Source organism: Harmonia axyridis, chromosome 7 (genome assembly GCF_914767665.1).
Source record: "Harmonia axyridis chromosome 7, icHarAxyr1.1, whole genome shotgun sequence".
NCBI classification, from domain to species: Eukaryota; Metazoa; Arthropoda; class Insecta; order Coleoptera; family Coccinellidae; genus Harmonia; species Harmonia axyridis.
In genome coordinates, this window is record NC_059507.1 from 23,971,270 (window position 1) to 23,989,137 (window position 17,868).

General features: G+C 31.9%; 2 protein-coding genes across 3 annotated transcripts in view; both read right to left on the bottom strand.

Moving 5' to 3' along the window:
* LOC123684836 (programmed cell death protein 2-like) overlaps positions 1-1,545 on the bottom strand; it is a 3,776-nt gene extending 2,231 nt beyond the window's left edge. For both annotated transcript variants that reach the window (XR_006748198.1, XM_045624305.1), the window contains exon 1: positions 3-1,545. Coding sequence is in view for 1 of the 2 variants with exons in the window: in XM_045624305.1 (XP_045480261.1) it covers positions 3-979 (977 nt within the window). In the remaining variant the exon portion in view is untranslated. The remainder of the gene's footprint in view (positions 1-2) is intronic.
* An 8,965-nt stretch (positions 1,546-10,510) lies between these two features.
* Positions 10,511-13,784, bottom strand: LOC123683890 (programmed cell death protein 2-like). Its single transcript, XM_045622894.1, has 2 exons — positions 12,076-13,784; positions 10,511-11,974 (listed from the first exon to the last, which is right to left on the bottom strand). The coding sequence occupies exon 1, from the start codon at positions 13,216-13,218 to the stop codon at positions 12,187-12,189; it is 1,032 nt and encodes a 343-aa protein (XP_045478850.1). The 5' UTR covers positions 13,219-13,784; the 3' UTR covers positions 10,511-11,974; positions 12,076-12,186.
* Between the last annotated feature and the right edge of the window lie 4,084 nt (positions 13,785-17,868).

Here is a 17,868-nt window from a genome sequence, read left to right on the forward strand (position 1 = left end):
ATGACCTCCCACCATCGCAACTGGCTATACATGTGAAGCATAGAAGAATACCCCAGTCCAAATTTGCCTCATTGATTATACTAATCATCTGAGGCATAATCTGGAACTCAAATTGCCTGGGGCCTCCGCAATGCTCACAATTGGGAATGTCCTTTGGTACCTCTTCATTAGATATATAAAGTGGCTCACCACCTCTTTCATATCGTAAAATTTGGTCAGGATATCCATCAATTTCTTCTCGGAATTTCGTGAAGGTTTTGTCTGGATCCTCAGTTATATACTGGGCGAGTTCCTCTTCATCAACATCTTCTCCAGATTTGCCTGCATTAACGAGATCAATATATTTTTGCTTCTCTTCTTCTTCATTTGTTTCTTCAGAATCCAATATCTCAAAATCTATATTAATTTTGGATTCCGGAAACAGAATTGCCGAATATTTTTTAGATCTGATTGAGCCTTGTCCACAAAGACTCTTGTGGTTTTCTTTCCAGTCGATGATTTGATGCTGTCGACTGCAATAATTAACCAAATGGCACTTGCTACACTTTTTAGTGCCAACACAGCCGCAAACTTCACAAAGGCTCAACCAGGTCTTCAATGAGTGTTCACCCTCAACTTCTTCAGGAGCTTCATAGGAATAAAATTTGTTTTTCCTTTTCAAATTCGACCTTATTAATCGAAAACTTTGAGATTTGTTCCTCTCATGGCACTCCGGTTTTCGACATACAAAAATAAAAAGAGTTCTGTGGAAATTATGATCGTCTTCTTCATAAGGCGCATATATTTGGCAAAGAAATGTCATAGGATCTCCACATTTTGTACAGGATAAATCTTCTCCTGAAGGAACACCATCTAAATCCAGCCAAGCAGGTTTTCCTCCAATTTTACTAGGAAAAAACTTGCTGGACAACTTCCAGCTTTCACAGGGTTCGGAATAACCAAGATCAACTTTCGAGTATAATTCACTATTTGACTCCATTTTTAAAATGCTAATAAACTCTCAATTCAATTCTAACTCAACTTACTTGACTACAAATGTCAAAACACACGAGGTACACTGGAAACCAGAATGTTAGTCTGGGACAGAACACGTGTTTTCATCAATGTCAACCATAGAAGTCAATATATTTAAATAATGTAATTGTTAGTTTTTATGACTTGATGGTCTTGTACTTGTACGTACAGGATGGGCAAATAAGCGAGGTAAGCGGCTATATCTCAGGATCCACTCATCGTAGAGACTTGCATTGAAAAATTTTACCACTAAAGTGTACATGAGAACCAGCGTGACCAGGTTGAAATATAGTGAATCTACTAAACTTGCCGCAGAAATCTACTAAAAATCTACCAACACCGTTCAGAAATCTACTAAAAATCTACATATTTTCTGATAAAATTTCACAGATGGCGCTGCATTAGATTTTAACATTATTCAGAATACACTTTATTCTAATGTCTTTTATAGTTAAATTTTACTTCATGAATAGGATATACAGTACAGATGTGTTCAGATTCGAAAATAAAACAAGATTTTCTTTCAAAATTTGAACGACAAAAAAAAAGGGAAAAAAAACCGAACAAGAATAAATAGGATCAAAATAGCAAATATAAACAAACAAATTTAAATATTTAAATGAACAAAAGGATATGAATAGAAATAAAAACTAAAATCTTTCGGATAAAAATAACATTGAATAAAGAAATGAAATACTACAGTTGAACATAAAAAAATAATTGAAAAATCAGTATCAATCTGCAGTCAAATCATCGTCTTTAACATCCATACATAAATTTTCACTATCCATCGAATCGAGCATATTTTTTGTAGGTTGAAAACGACAACAATCACCTATCTCTTCAAGTCCTTCTTTAGCATGTTATAATAATGCTATATTTTTATTTAGAAATCTGTTTCTATTTTTTGTTTTGATGCGGTTAATAGCCGAAAATATTTTCTTGCATTTGGCATTCGAAATCTGAAATATGCAGCCACCCAAATTTGTCGATGAAATTACAGTTAGACATATTTTTTTCCACTGAATAGAATACCAAATGTGAGATAATGATATATTTTCAACGGAAGTTTACACACCATCTGTTTTCAATGAGGCACCCTTCGGATATTCCATCATTCTTCGTATTTATTCTCAGCCGACAGAAGTTTTATGATTTTATTATGTTTAAGTAGGTACGTTCTTCTAGAAACACGTAGAACGTAGAACCTCAATGAGAATGAACAATGAATTGATTCATAGAAACAGTCTAGACATCCGAATTTCCATATTCCCAATCGTCTCGGTTATATTTTTTAAAACTACCAAAATCTACTAAAATCTACCAAAGGATTTCTTCCTACTAAAAACTCCATGAAAATGCGAAAAATCTACTAAAAAAGTATATTTCTACTAAATCTGGTCACACTGAGTAGCATGTTTAAAGTTACGAGACGATGTTAACAGCGCAGACGTCTAATTTAATCTTGAATTTTCAATTTGAGATTGTTACATACATGAAGTTATTGGAATTTTGTGCCATATGTAGAAGGAGGTTCGACATGTTTTTGCATTATTATAAAAGTATCCAACGTGAAAACAGAATTTTTGTGTTTCATCCACGGTTATAGCTAAACTTATTAGATTATTAGATTGCCATATTTTTGTGGAAAAGCAATTTACTGTTTGGAGCTCGATTAGTACACTGGATAGGTACCGTACTGAAAAGAGATATTCAAATCACATTGAAAGGTAAAATATTAATTCATTATTTTTTTATTGAGTTTGATAGATATGTTTATTCTAGGCTCTTTCTTTCTACTTTTCTTTCATTGAATCTATCTACCTGCATCCCAAGTTCACGATATCTGCTTCTTATTCCATTCTGCTGAAGTGATGAATGATTGAAATTGAATACTGCGTTACAACTACTGTCATCCCTGGTTACAACTCCCATGAGCCCTGAAGACTTGAGATCGATTTATTTTCTTTTATTTGGATCGATCTACTACCTACCACATCGTCCACATCAAGCTGGTGATAAGTATTGAACCATTTCATATATTTCAAGAATTCAGTTTAATCGACGTATTAGTGATTTTTTTTGTTGTCATCATTGAACTTTTACATGGAATTACAACAGTTCATGATATTCAGTCTAAATCTGAACATTATACTTGAACCGCCGAATTGATTTATTTTCTTTATTATATTTCATTTCATCTTTTTATTTTAATTTTTTTCAACGATCATATTAGTGAATTTTTGTATTGATTAGTGCAATAGACGCCACTTCTCATTATTTAATTTCAATTTCTATTCTAAACCGTCCTTCCACTCATTTCTCACTAGCTAGCCAGTGATGCTCTGAATACTGTGCGACGCCAGCTTTCAAAAACAGGGGTGGGCAAAAGGGCGCCGGATTTTTTTTGGGGGCCAAAGTAATAAAATTACAGTTCTGCCAATCTTTTAGCTTAGTTTGTCAAATTTTAGGGGGTCAGCAGAATTTTAGGGCCCCCTAACGTCGCCACTGTCTGAATATAAAAGAAGGGGCACTGAAAAAATTTTTTTGTAACGAAACATATCTGTATATTTATTACAAATACCTAACGTATAAATTAAAGGTTTTGTTGGTGGAGTTTCATTTTTCTTACGTATTTTTGATGAACCATTACCTTGGATTTATAACATGTGGAAGTGGATGGCTGTTGCACTGACCATATTTTTCTGTCCAGTATAATTATATTTATGTCAGATTCTGTTATCGATGTTCTAGATGCATCCATTTCTTAAGAGTTTTTTTCTGCATGTTCATCGTATTGCTAGAGATATCATATGGTGATAGTTAATGTCGGTAAAAAATTATTTCAATTATTATTTCAATATTATTCGATGCTATTCACGATTGAATGATATGGTAGAATTTTTGATATCTTTTTTCACGTAGGTAGGTACGATTCTTTATTTTATTTCAAATATTTCTTGATATAGTTTTTGGGTTATGGTTGAATTATTTTTGCGTTACCATAAAAATGTCACAAGAATATTGAAAACCTGAAATAAATTGAGCGAATTATCTTATGGGTTGCTTATATAAAAATTACAGATGGCAAAGTGAGATAAGTAAAGGAAAATAATAAACCTCAGACGTAGACGTGCTTGTAGTGCAAGAAAAAGTATTAATCTTGAAAACGATAATATGTACACTCATAAACCGTAGGTAGAAGGGTCCGATTTTTTACAGCCGTGTCGATTTCAAAGAAAAGTAAAATGATTATTGGTTCATTTTATGGAAAAAAATTCATTTTCGTCTTGGCGAGAATTCTGAAAATTTATTATTTGGGAGTTGAGGTGTTATATCATAGTAGATATAAGGAATTCTTTATACTATGGTAATATCTACATTACTTGTACATAATGAGAGGCGTATAAATAAAGTACAAGCATCCGATGACAAGGAGGGAAAACTAAAAACGAAGTTATTCTAAGATTTCACAATATTAATGTTTGACCGAGTATATCAGGCCCGTAAATTGATACCCTTACTTTCAATAATTAATAATAATCGTTGAATACATAAATACAGGGTGATTCTTTACTACGGTACGAAACTTTAATGGTGATTCGTTGGGGCGTTTTAAGAAAAAAAAGTCCTATGAACTTATCTCCGGAGTTGCTTCGTTTCCGAGATTCAAGGCGTTGAGGTCAAAAAAACGATAGGTATTTATAAATTATCGTAAATATTCTTGAAGCGATTTGATTAAAAATTTGAAGTAATAAGGCATTTGTTCAGCACTAACTAGATTGAAATTATTTGGTCCAGTGGCGCTTCAGTGGACACGACATCCTACAATAGATGAGGAACAAAAGTACGCCACTGAGTTTTTTTTTACTTTGGAAATTTTTGAAGATTGACCAACTAAAAATACAACTTTTTGGTCTCTTGTGTTTTCTTCATATCCGAAAACCGAAAAGTTGTATTTTTAACTGTTTAATCTGAACATTCTTAACGAATAGAAAACTCAAAAAGAAAATAAATAATTACGATAACCTATATATACCTATCCTTCGCACGTTCTGTCAGGCAACCCGAAATACATAATTGAAAGTGTCAAATTATACTCAATGACTGTTCGCTCAGTTGAAGGAAAAAGGAAAGCTTTTTTTTCTAATGAAAAATGTTTTCGGAAACATTTTGTTGTATAAATTTTCTCATGACAGTATTGAACATAACAAAAAAAAAGAATGATCCATTTTGGTGCAACCGTTTGAACGTGATGCCATTACATAAGACTCATAGATCCTTCTGTATATAGATTAAAAACAGAGCCGCCAACAGGACCGGCACACCGGAAATTGATGTATTACAAAAAATATTTCCAGGAATATTTTGGCGTTATCTGGTTCACCATGCGTTACTTGAATTGTATTGAAATATTCATTTTGGAGAAGCATTGCGTCTGGAATCAATGGCGTATCTATTTTCACTGCCTTATTTTTGTTTTTTTTATTTATTTTTTTAAGGGGAACATTATCATTATTTTTTCCCTTTTTTTCATTCATCTCATAGTGTTATTTTTGAAATCAATTTTGATTTTTTTTTGCATCCATGGGCGAATAATTGTTCAATTATCGTTATTTTGGATATTGCAATTTTTTATAGAATCAAAGGTGAATTTTCACATTTAATTCGACTCTTCAATATCAAATTAAATGTGAAAATTCACCTTTGAATCATGAGCTTGATTCGACTTTTCAATATCGAATTAAATGTGAAAATTCACCTTTGATTCTATCAAAAATTGCAATATCCAAAATAACTATAATTCAACAATTATTCGCCCATGGATGCAATGAAAAATCAAAATTGATTTTAAAAATTACACTTTTCCCTTTTTTCATTCATCTCATAAGATAATAATAATAATAATAACGTTTATTCACGGGAAAAGAAAATAATAATAATGTTCCCATTAAAAAAATAAATAAAAAAAACAAAAATAAGGCAGTGCAAATAAATGCGCCACTGATTCCAGACGCAATGCTTCTCCAAAATGAATATTTCAATACAATTTGATATTGAAGAGTCGAATCAAACACATATTTGCTTTTCAGCGTTTTTATTATTATTTTCCAAAACATGCATGGAGAAACATGCAGGATAGATAAGTAAAAAATTTTAATTGAAATTCAGTACCTGATCTCTGGGAATGCACCTAATGTTTTCATTTAAATACAGGGAGAAACATGCAGGATAGATAAGTAAAAAATTTTAATTGAAATTCAGTACCTGATCTCTGGGAATGCACCTAATGTTTTCATTTAAATTATAATGTTCAAATAATAAGGTGTGTGGTATAATTTTTTTTCTTGAGGTATGTTGAGCCAAATAAAACAACTATTCGCCTCAGGTGGGATAAATATTTTTTAAAAATTTCCAACGTTAGAGTATTGATTTAAGTCGTATTAGGGCTCGATCTAGAGGCCGGAAAATTGTTATTTCGCCGGGGCGGTAAATATTCCAAGGTGTCATTTCCATTTTTTCTTCAGAAGTCCTAATTCCTGAAGGAATGTGTTGAATAATTCTTTTAATTTCAACGAATTTCACCAGATGATTTTTATATCAAATTAACTAATGTTGGGGTGAGCGCATTCGAATTTGAAATAATGGTTTATCCTTATCACCCGATTATTCCACACTATCATCTTAAAGAAAAAAAATGTTCAAGTCGAAACTCAGCAGAAGAACCTGAAACCGCAGAGCTTGCTCTAGAGGAGCGGCAAATATTGAAGAAAGGTATTTCCTACTTTTTCCGAGAAATTTGGATTACTTGAAATATATGAATGTATTGTATATTTTTTTAATTTCAACGTGATTTTTTTTTAAATAAATTTTTCGAATTAATTACTTTTAATGCTGATTGGAAATTGGAATATTATTTCAAATTTTATGAAAGCAATTATAGTTAACGAAGCTGTCAAAGTTACTTTGCGGGAGTATCTAGATCTAGATAAAAATAAAATATACTTTTTTGCAAAGGTATCTGTTACTACTTCAACTTCTAGAACAAAGTAATATTTAATAATTTATTTCGTATAATTTGCAGAGGGAAATCAAATAATAACTTTTCAACTCAGCGTTTAATTTGAAACCGAATGTTCCTGCTACATGTGAATATTATCACAACATATGTTACAAAAAATACCAATCTCAATACCATAACATTTCTCCCCCTAAAGAATTTTTAATACAAAATCAAAAATAGTCAATAGCCAAAACGTTCAATGGGTTTAACATTCCGTTTGGGTCTCTGTTCAGGAGTTTTATTTACACTTGCTGAACTATTTCCTGAATTACTATTTACATTATTACTTCTTAAGTCTAAATCTACACAATTCTCTGAATAATTATTTACATGTTCACTTAATTCTAAATTTTCAGTTTGTCCTAGCCAATTTCTATTTACATTTCTCTCAACTTCTGAATTTTCAATATTTACATTTCCATTCAAAACTAAATTTTTACTATTTACAATATTACCTAAATTTTCTGGCATGGACTTTTTCCAGTTAAAATGTTTTATTTGATTTACATGTCTCCTCCAATACAAATTTAACTTAGGTATGAAAACTATATACATATTTTTACCAATTTTATCCTTAACAATACCTTCTATCCAGTATCTCTTATTGTTTTTATAATTCAATACCAGTACTTCATCCTCCTCATTAAATTTTGTAAAATTTTTCCCAGAAAAATACATTTTTTGTTTGTACTGAGAATTTGAGACATTTTCTTTCAAATTATTCGAAATAGGAGGAATTAACAAACTGAACCGGTCATTAGTAATAGTAAAGTTTATTCAACATCAAAATTTACATGTTATGTCAAATTATTCATATTATAACATACTCGAACTTAAATATTCTTCTATGCTATAAAAAGAACCGTTAATTAAAAACTCTTTGATGGTTCGATCAAATTCATTCATTGGCAGGGTTTTCATTCTTGATGGGAGGGAATTGTAGAATTTCACCCCCCAGTAGTCAAAAAATTGTTGTGTCCGGGCTAAGCGATGTAATGGTGTTATCAACTTATGTTTTCTTCTTGTATCATGCTCATGCTGATCCTGATTTAAATTCATCGACTTCTTGTGTTGGTGTATATACTTCAAACATTCCTTGATAAATATTGAAGTTACCGTAAGTATTTTTTCTTCTCTGAATGAATTTCTGCAGCTCTCTCTTCTACCCAGTCCCTTTAATGCTCTTATAGCCTTCTTTTGTTGTTTGAAGACTTCTCTTGATGACTGACCCCACAGAAGAATTCCATATGTGAGATGACTGTGTACACAAGCATAATATGCAGTCTTAGCTGTTTGGTGCGTAGCTATTTGCTTCATCCTTCTAATAAGATATATTGATTTTGAGATTTTCTTGCATATCTCATCTACATGTGTTGTCCAGGATAGGTTGCTATGAAGATTTATTCCCAAAAATTTTATATACTTAACTTCGGCATTATAATGAAAACTTATTTCTTCTGTCTTATCCGCATTTAATTTAAGTCGATTTGTGGTAAACCATTCCTCAATATATTCTTTGGTATTTTTCTCCTTGTTTCGCATATCTTTGATGTTTTATCAATACTGATGTGTCATCACAGTAAAGGCAAGTATTCACACAATCAGGAACATTTAAATCATTCACATAGATTAAAAATAGAATTGGTCCCAATATCGATCCTTGTGGTACTCCAAGTTCAACATTTGTTTCACTGGATGAAAACACCCCAAATGCTACATGTTGTTTTCTGTTTGTCAAATATGACCTTAGAAGATCATTTACCACATCTCTGAAACCATAGAAGTTTAACTTATCCAATAAAATTTCATGGGACACTGAATCAAAGGCTTTACTAAGATCGAAACTTAGCATTTTCATGATTTCTCCATTATCAAGAGCTTCCGTGATATTTTGTATAATTTCTATTAGAGCTGTTATTGTGCTTCTTTGCTTTCTATAACCATGCTGTCCAATGTGCAGTAGGGAGTATTTCTCTAAAAAATTGACCATTCTATTTTTGATTGCTAGTTCAAAAATTTTCGACATATTTGGGAGTATTGATATAGGTCTATAGTTGTTACATTCATTTATATCTCCTTTTCTCTTGTATACTGGAACTACCCTGGAAAACTTGAGCTCATCCGGAAAATAACCACTATTGAAACATTTGTTTATAAAAATGCTGATAGGCTTTACCAGTTCATTACTGAATAGTTTGAGATCATTCATTGACAGAAAGTATTTGTCCATTGTGTTTTTATTTTTGATCTTTGAAAATAATCTTCCCACCTCCTCCTCGGTACAATCAAAAAGATAGCAACTTTTGGGAGTGTCTACTTTTACCTTCTTCAAGTAGTCTTTATATAATTTACCTGTGTTCTTTAGTTGTTTTGCGGTGTTCTTTCCAATCTCTGAAAAAAACTTGTTTAGGTCATTTGCTGTTAATATACTGTGTTTAGATGAATTTTCTTTTTCATTGACCTTATGCCTAAAAAGTAGTTCAGAAGGGTTGACGCCAGTAGTACTGTGTGCAGAATTTCTATAGTCAAATAAGAAATTACAGAGAACTAAATCCATATCTTTACCAACATTTTCATGCAAATTTTTCAATAAAGCTTTCTTTATAATTTTAACTGATGACTCTGCTCCTCCGTTGGATTGCGGGTGGTATGGAGGTGTAAATATTAAATTTATACGATTTCTGTATAAAAATTGTTTAAACTCATGACAATCGAATTGTGGACCATTGTCACACACTAATATTTTTGGTAATCCAAAACGAGCGAAAGTATAGCGTAAGGTTCTAATAGTTTCTGATGCTGTTATCGATATGAATGCGTTCCCAAGCTTTATCCGGCCATTTCCAAGTATCTAATTTATGTTTGTTGGGCCTATCACTGTTAATTTTACACGCTTCACAATTATTTAGAAAATTTATAATATCCAGATCTATGTTTGGCCACCAAAAATAAGACCTAGCGATACTCTTCATCTTCACTATTCCCAAATGTGTCTCATGTAACATATTTAATATTGATTTATGTAAAATACTAGGGATCACTAAGCGATTATTCCATAAAATACATTCAGACTCAACACTTAGTTCAAAGCGTTTCTTCAGAAAAGCTTGGTAACCTTCGATATCGTTACAAGACGAAGGCCAACGACCTTTTTTCCCAAATAATAATATTTTTCTGAGATTTTTATCATTTTCTGTAGCTCTGTTCACATCTTCGAAATTTATTTGCATTTCACATTTTTCGAAATATTTACAATAATTAATATCAATATTAAATTCCTTTTGAAAGAAAATAATATATTTTTTTGCATCAATTTACTTTGCGTTAAATGAGTGAATAATAATCCAAAGCTATATTGTAGAATTCAGTGTTTTTTAGATGTAATCATAATATTACTGAACAAATAGTAATGAAAGAAAAAAAAATGCTATCTTAAAATAAAATATTGCATTTATTTCAACCAGTTCATCAAAATATATATACATATTTACATAATTTTTTAAAGAATAATTATGAATAAAACAAGATCAAACGCCAAAATTATACTTCAAGATTTCAGATTATATACATTATATATACAACTGTTGTTTTAATTGGTTTATTATATCTACTGAGAATGAAAGCATTAAAAAAAATTATGAATTAACAAGTTCTTTTAACCAAATGTTAATGAATCAACAAAATTCCGTCTTGAATCTTGAAATTACAAAACATCGAAACACCTGATAAGCAAATATAGGAAGCCAAAATATAGAAGAGGATAAAACGAGGAAGATTAGAACATGCATGTAATATTCTAACTGAAACAAATATGGAATGGAGCAAGAGCTATGACTTAATAAGAGAGAATCGACTAAATTTGTACATTAAGATTTAAAATTTTTTATAATATATATATGTATAATTATCATTTTGGATCAACTAAAGAAATATTTTGTTTTAATACAAATTCATTTTTATAGTCCGCTCAATCACCTCATCTTTCTATGCATGTAGAGCATAAAAGAACACCCCAGGGCCACTGCAATGCTCATGCCATGTCCTTAGGTATCTCTTCATCAGAAATGTAGAGTGTGGCACACCACCTCTTTCATACCGTAAAATTTGTTCAGGATAGCCGTTAATTTTTTCACAGAATTTGGTGAATGTATTATCTGAATCTTCATCTGTCCTCTCCCATTGTTCCAGATATGCCTGCTTTTACTAGATACAGGTACTTTTGTTTCTCTATATAAGTTTTATTAGACATGATTGAGCCTTGTCCACAAAGCTTGTGGTTTTCTTTGCTACACTTTTTAGTGGCAACACAGCCGCAAACTTCACAAAGGCTCAACCAGGTCTTCAATGAGTGTTCGCCTTCAACTTCTTCAGGAGCTTCATAGGAATAAAATTTGTTTTTTCTTTTCAAATTCGACCTTATTAATCGAAAACCTTGAGATTTGTTCCTCTCATGGCACTCCGATTTTCGACATACAAAAATAAAAAGAGTTCTGTGGAAATTGTGATTGTCTTTTTCATAGGATGTCCACAATTTGAACAGACTACAACTAAAGAAACATCTTGTTTATATATATATATATATTAATTTTTATATGGCCTCCCACCATCGCAACTGGCTATACCTGTGAAGCATTGAAGAATACCCTTGCCCAAAACTGACTCATTGATTTCTGGAACTCAAATTGCCTGGGCCACCCCAATGCTCATAATTGGGAATGTCCTTTGGTACCTCTTCATTAGATATATAAAGTGGCTTACCACCTCTTTCATATCGTAAAATTTGGTCAGGATATCCATCAATTTCTTCTCGGAATTTCGTGAAGGTTTTGTCTGGATCCTCAGTTATATACTGGGCGAGTTCCCCTTCATCAACATCTCCTATTGTTCCAGATTTGCCTGCATTAACGAGATCAATATACTTTTGCTTTAATCCGGTTAATGAAACAAAAACTGATCGAATGATGGTTAATTCAACATTCAAAATATTGAATACTTACAAATGATCAAGAGATGGGAAATCTTGGACGGAACATTAGAATTTATATTAAAACAAGATGTATCTTCTGTTCATATGAAATGATAATTATATAAATATATTTATATAGTTATCATTTCAAATCAACTAAAGAAACATCTTGTTTATATATATATTCATTTTTATATGACCTCCCACCATCGCAACTGGCTATACATGTGAAGCATAGAAGAATACCCCAGTCCAAATTTGCCTCATTGATTATACTAATCATCTGAGGCATAATCTGGAACTCAAATTGCCTGGGGCCTCCGCAATGCTCACAATTGGGAATGTCCTTTGGTACCTCTTCATTAGATATATAAAGTGGCTCACCACCTCTTTCATATCGTAAAATTTGGTCAGGATATCCATCAATTTCTTCTCGGAATTTCGTGAAGGTTTTGTCTGGATCCTCAGTTATATACTGGGCGAGTTCCTCTTCATCAACATCTTCTCCAGATTTGCCTGCATTAACGAGATCAATATATTTTTGCTTCTCTTCTTCTTCATTTGTTTCTTCAGAATCCAATATCTCAAAATCTATATTAATTTTGGATTCCGGAAACAGAATTGCCGAATATTTTTTAGATCTGATTGAGCCTTGTCCACAAAGACTCTTGTGGTTTTCTTTCCAGTCGATGATTTGATGCTGTCGACTGCAATAATTAACCAAATGGCACTTGCTACACTTTTTAGTGCCAACACAGCCGCAAACTTCACAAAGGCTCAACCAGGTCTTCAATGAGTGTTCACCCTCAACTTCTTCAGGAGCTTCATAGGAATAAAATTTGTTTTTCCTTTTCAAATTCGACCTTATTAATCGAAAACTTTGAGATTTGTTCCTCTCATGGCACTCCGGTTTTCGACATACAAAAATAAAAAGAGTTCTGTGGAAATTATGATCGTCTTCTTCATAAGGCGCATATATTTGGCAAAGAAATGTCATAGGATCTCCACATTTTGTACAGGATAAATCTTCTCCTGAAGGAACACCATCTAAATCCAGCCAAGCAGGTTTTCCTCCAATTTTACTAGGAAAAAACTTGCTGGACAACTTCCAGCTTTCACAGGGTTCGGAATAACCAAGATCAACTTTCGAGTATAATTCACTATTTGACTCCATTTTTAAAATGCTAATAAACTCTCAATTCAATTCTAACTCAACTTACTTGACTACAAATGTCAAAACACACGAGGTACACTGGAAACCAGAATGTTAGTCTGGGACAGAACACGTGTTTTCATCAATGTCAACCATAGAAGTCAATATATTTAAATAATGTAATTGTTAGTTTTTATGACTTGATGGTCTTGTACTTGTACGTACAGGATGGGCAAATAAGCGAGGTAAGCGGCTATATCTCAGGATCCACTCATCGTAGAGACTTGCATTGAAAAATTTTACCACTAAAGTGTACATGAGAACCAGCGTGACCAGGTTGAAATATAGTGAATCTACTAAACTTGCCGCAGAAATCTACTAAAAATCTACCAACACCGTTCAGAAATCTACTAAAAATCTACATATTTTCTGATAAAATTTCACAGATGGCGCTGCATTAGATTTTAACATTATTCAGAATACACTTTATTCTAATGTCTTTTATAGTTAAATTTTACTTCATGAATAGGATATACAGTACAGATGTGTTCAGATTCGAAAATAAAACAAGATTTTCTTTCAAAATTTGAACGACAAAAAAAAAGGGAAAAAAAACCGAACAAGAATAAATAGGATCAAAATAGCAAATATAAACAAACAAATTTAAATATTTAAATGAACAAAAGGATATGAATAGAAATAAAAACTAAAATCTTTCGGATAAAAATAACATTGAATAAAGAAATGAAATACTACAGTTGAACATAAAAAAATAATTGAAAAATCAGTATCAATCTGCAGTCAAATCATCGTCTTTAACATCCATACATAAATTTTCACTATCCATCGAATCGAGCATATTTTTTGTAGGTTGAAAACGACAACAATCACCTATCTCTTCAAGTCCTTCTTTAGCATGTTATAATAATGCTATATTTTTATTTAGAAATCTGTTTCTATTTTTTGTTTTGATGCGGTTAATAGCCGAAAATATTTTCTTGCATTTGGCATTCGAAATCTGAAATATGCAGCCACCCAAATTTGTCGATGAAATTACAGTTAGACATATTTTTTTCCACTGAATAGAATACCAAATGTGAGATAATGATATATTTTCAACGGAAGTTTACACACCATCTGTTTTCAATGAGGCACCCTTCGGATATTCCATCATTCTTCGTATTTATTCTCAGCCGACAGAAGTTTTATGATTTTATTATGTTTAAGTAGGTACGTTCTTCTAGAAACACGTAGAACGTAGAACCTCAATGAGAATGAACAATGAATTGATTCATAGAAACAGTCTAGACATCCGAATTTCCATATTCCCAATCGTCTCGGTTATATTTTTTAAAACTACCAAAATCTACTAAAATCTACCAAAGGATTTCTTCCTACTAAAAACTCCATGAAAATGCGAAAAATCTACTAAAAAAGTATATTTCTACTAAATCTGGTCACACTGAGTAGCATGTTTAAAGTTACGAGACGATGTTAACAGCGCAGACGTCTAATTTAATCTTGAATTTTCAATTTGAGATTGTTACATACATGAAGTTATTGGAATTTTGTGCCATATGTAGAAGGAGGTTCGACATGTTTTTGCATTATTATAAAAGTATCCAACGTGAAAACAGAATTTTTGTGTTTCATCCACGGTTATAGCTAAACTTATTAGATTATTAGATTGCCATATTTTTGTGGAAAAGCAATTTACTGTTTGGAGCTCGATTAGTACACTGGATAGGTACCGTACTGAAAAGAGATATTCAAATCACATTGAAAGGTAAAATATTAATTCATTATTTTTTTATTGAGTTTGATAGATATGTTTATTCTAGGCTCTTTCTTTCTACTTTTCTTTCATTGAATCTATCTACCTGCATCCCAAGTTCACGATATCTGCTTCTTATTCCATTCTGCTGAAGTGATGAATGATTGAAATTGAATACTGCGTTACAACTACTGTCATCCCTGGTTACAACTCCCATGAGCCCTGAAGACTTGAGATCGATTTATTTTCTTTTATTTGGATCGATCTACTACCTACCACATCGTCCACATCAAGCTGGTGATAAGTATTGAACCATTTCATATATTTCAAGAATTCAGTTTAATCGACGTATTAGTGATTTTTTTTGTTGTCATCATTGAACTTTTACATGGAATTACAACAGTTCATGATATTCAGTCTAAATCTGAACATTATACTTGAACCGCCGAATTGATTTATTTTCTTTATTATATTTCATTTCATCTTTTTATTTTAATTTTTTTCAACGATCATATTAGTGAATTTTTGTATTGATTAGTGCAATAGACGCCACTTCTCATTATTTAATTTCAATTTCTATTCTAAACCGTCCTTCCACTCATTTCTCACTAGCTAGCCAGTGATGCTCTGAATACTGTGCGACGCCAGCTTTCAAAAACAGGGGTGGGCAAAAGGGCGCCGGATTTTTTTTGGGGGCCAAAGTAATAAAATTACAGTTCTGCCAATCTTTTAGCTTAGTTTGTCAAATTTTAGGGGGTCAGCAGAATTTTAGGGCCCCCTAACGTCGCCACTGTCTGAATATAAAAGAAGGGGCACTGAAAAAATTTTTTTGTAACGAAACATATCTGTATATTTATTACAAATACCTAACGTATAAATTAAAGGTTTTGTTGGTGGAGTTTCATTTTTCTTACGTATTTTTGATGAACCATTACCTTGGATTTATAACATGTGGAAGTGGATGGCTGTTGCACTGACCATATTTTTCTGTCCAGTATAATTATATTTATGTCAGATTCTGTTATCGATGTTCTAGATGCATCCATTTCTTAAGAGTTTTTTTCTGCATGTTCATCGTATTGCTAGAGATATCATATGGTGATAGTTAATGTCGGTAAAAAATTATTTCAATTATTATTTCAATATTATTCGATGCTATTCACGATTGAATGATATGGTAGAATTTTTGATATCTTTTTTCACGTAGGTAGGTACGATTCTTTATTTTATTTCAAATATTTCTTGATATAGTTTTTGGGTTATGGTTGAATTATTTTTGCGTTACCATAAAAATGTCACAAGAATATTGAAAACCTGAAATAAATTGAGCGAATTATCTTATGGGTTGCTTATATAAAAATTACAGATGGCAAAGTGAGATAAGTAAAGGAAAATAATAAACCTCAGACGTAGACGTGCTTGTAGTGCAAGAAAAAGTATTAATCTTGAAAACGATAATATGTACACTCATAAACCGTAGGTAGAAGGGTCCGATTTTTTACAGCCGTGTCGATTTCAAAGAAAAGTAAAATGATTATTGGTTCATTTTATGGAAAAAAATTCATTTTCGTCTTGGCGAGAATTCTGAAAATTTATTATTTGGGAGTTGAGGTGTTATATCATAGTAGATATAAGGAATTCTTTATACTATGGTAATATCTACATTACTTGTACATAATGAGAGGCGTATAAATAAAGTACAAGCATCCGATGACAAGGAGGGAAAACTAAAAACGAAGTTATTCTAAGATTTCACAATATTAATGTTTGACCGAGTATATCAGGCCCGTAAATTGATACCCTTACTTTCAATAATTAATAATAATCGTTGAATACATAAATACAGGGTGATTCTTTACTACGGTACGAAACTTTAATGGTGATTCGTTGGGGCGTTTTAAGAAAAAAAAGTCCTATGAACTTATCTCCGGAGTTGCTTCGTTTCCGAGATTCAAGGCGTTGAGGTCAAAAAAACGATAGGTATTTATAAATTATCGTAAATATTCTTGAAGCGATTTGATTAAAAATTTGAAGTAATAAGGCATTTGTTCAGCACTAACTAGATTGAAATTATTTGGTCCAGTGGCGCTTCAGTGGACACGACATCCTACAATAGATGAGGAACAAAAGTACGCCACTGAGTTTTTTTTTACTTTGGAAATTTTTGAAGATTGACCAACTAAAAATACAACTTTTTGGTCTCTTGTGTTTTCTTCATATCCGAAAACCGAAAAGTTGTATTTTTAACTGTTTAATCTGAACATTCTTAACGAATAGAAAACTCAAAAAGAAAATAAATAATTACGATAACCTATATATACCTATCCTTCGCACGTTCTGTCAGGCAACCCGAAATACATAATTGAAAGTGTCAAATTATACTCAATGACTGTTCGCTCAGTTGAAGGAAAAAGGAAAGCTTTTTTTTCTAATGAAAAATGTTTTCGGAAACATTTTGTTGTATAAATTTTCTCATGACAGTATTGAACATAACAAAAAAAAAGAATGATCCATTTTGGTGCAACCGTTTGAACGTGATGCCATTACATAAGACTCATAGATCCTTCTGTATATAGATTAAAAACAGAGCCGCCAACAGGACCGGCACACCGGAAATTGATGTATTACAAAAAATATTTCCAGGAATATTTTGGCGTTATCTGGTTCACCATGCGTTACTTGAATTGTATTGAAATATTCATTTTGGAGAAGCATTGCGTCTGGAATCAATGGCGTATCTATTTTCACTGCCTTATTTTTGTTTTTTTTATTTATTTTTTTAAGGGGAACATTATCATTATTTTTTCCCTTTTTTTCATTCATCTCATAGTGTTATTTTTGAAATCAATTTTGATTTTTTTTTGCATCCATGGGCGAATAATTGTTCAATTATCGTT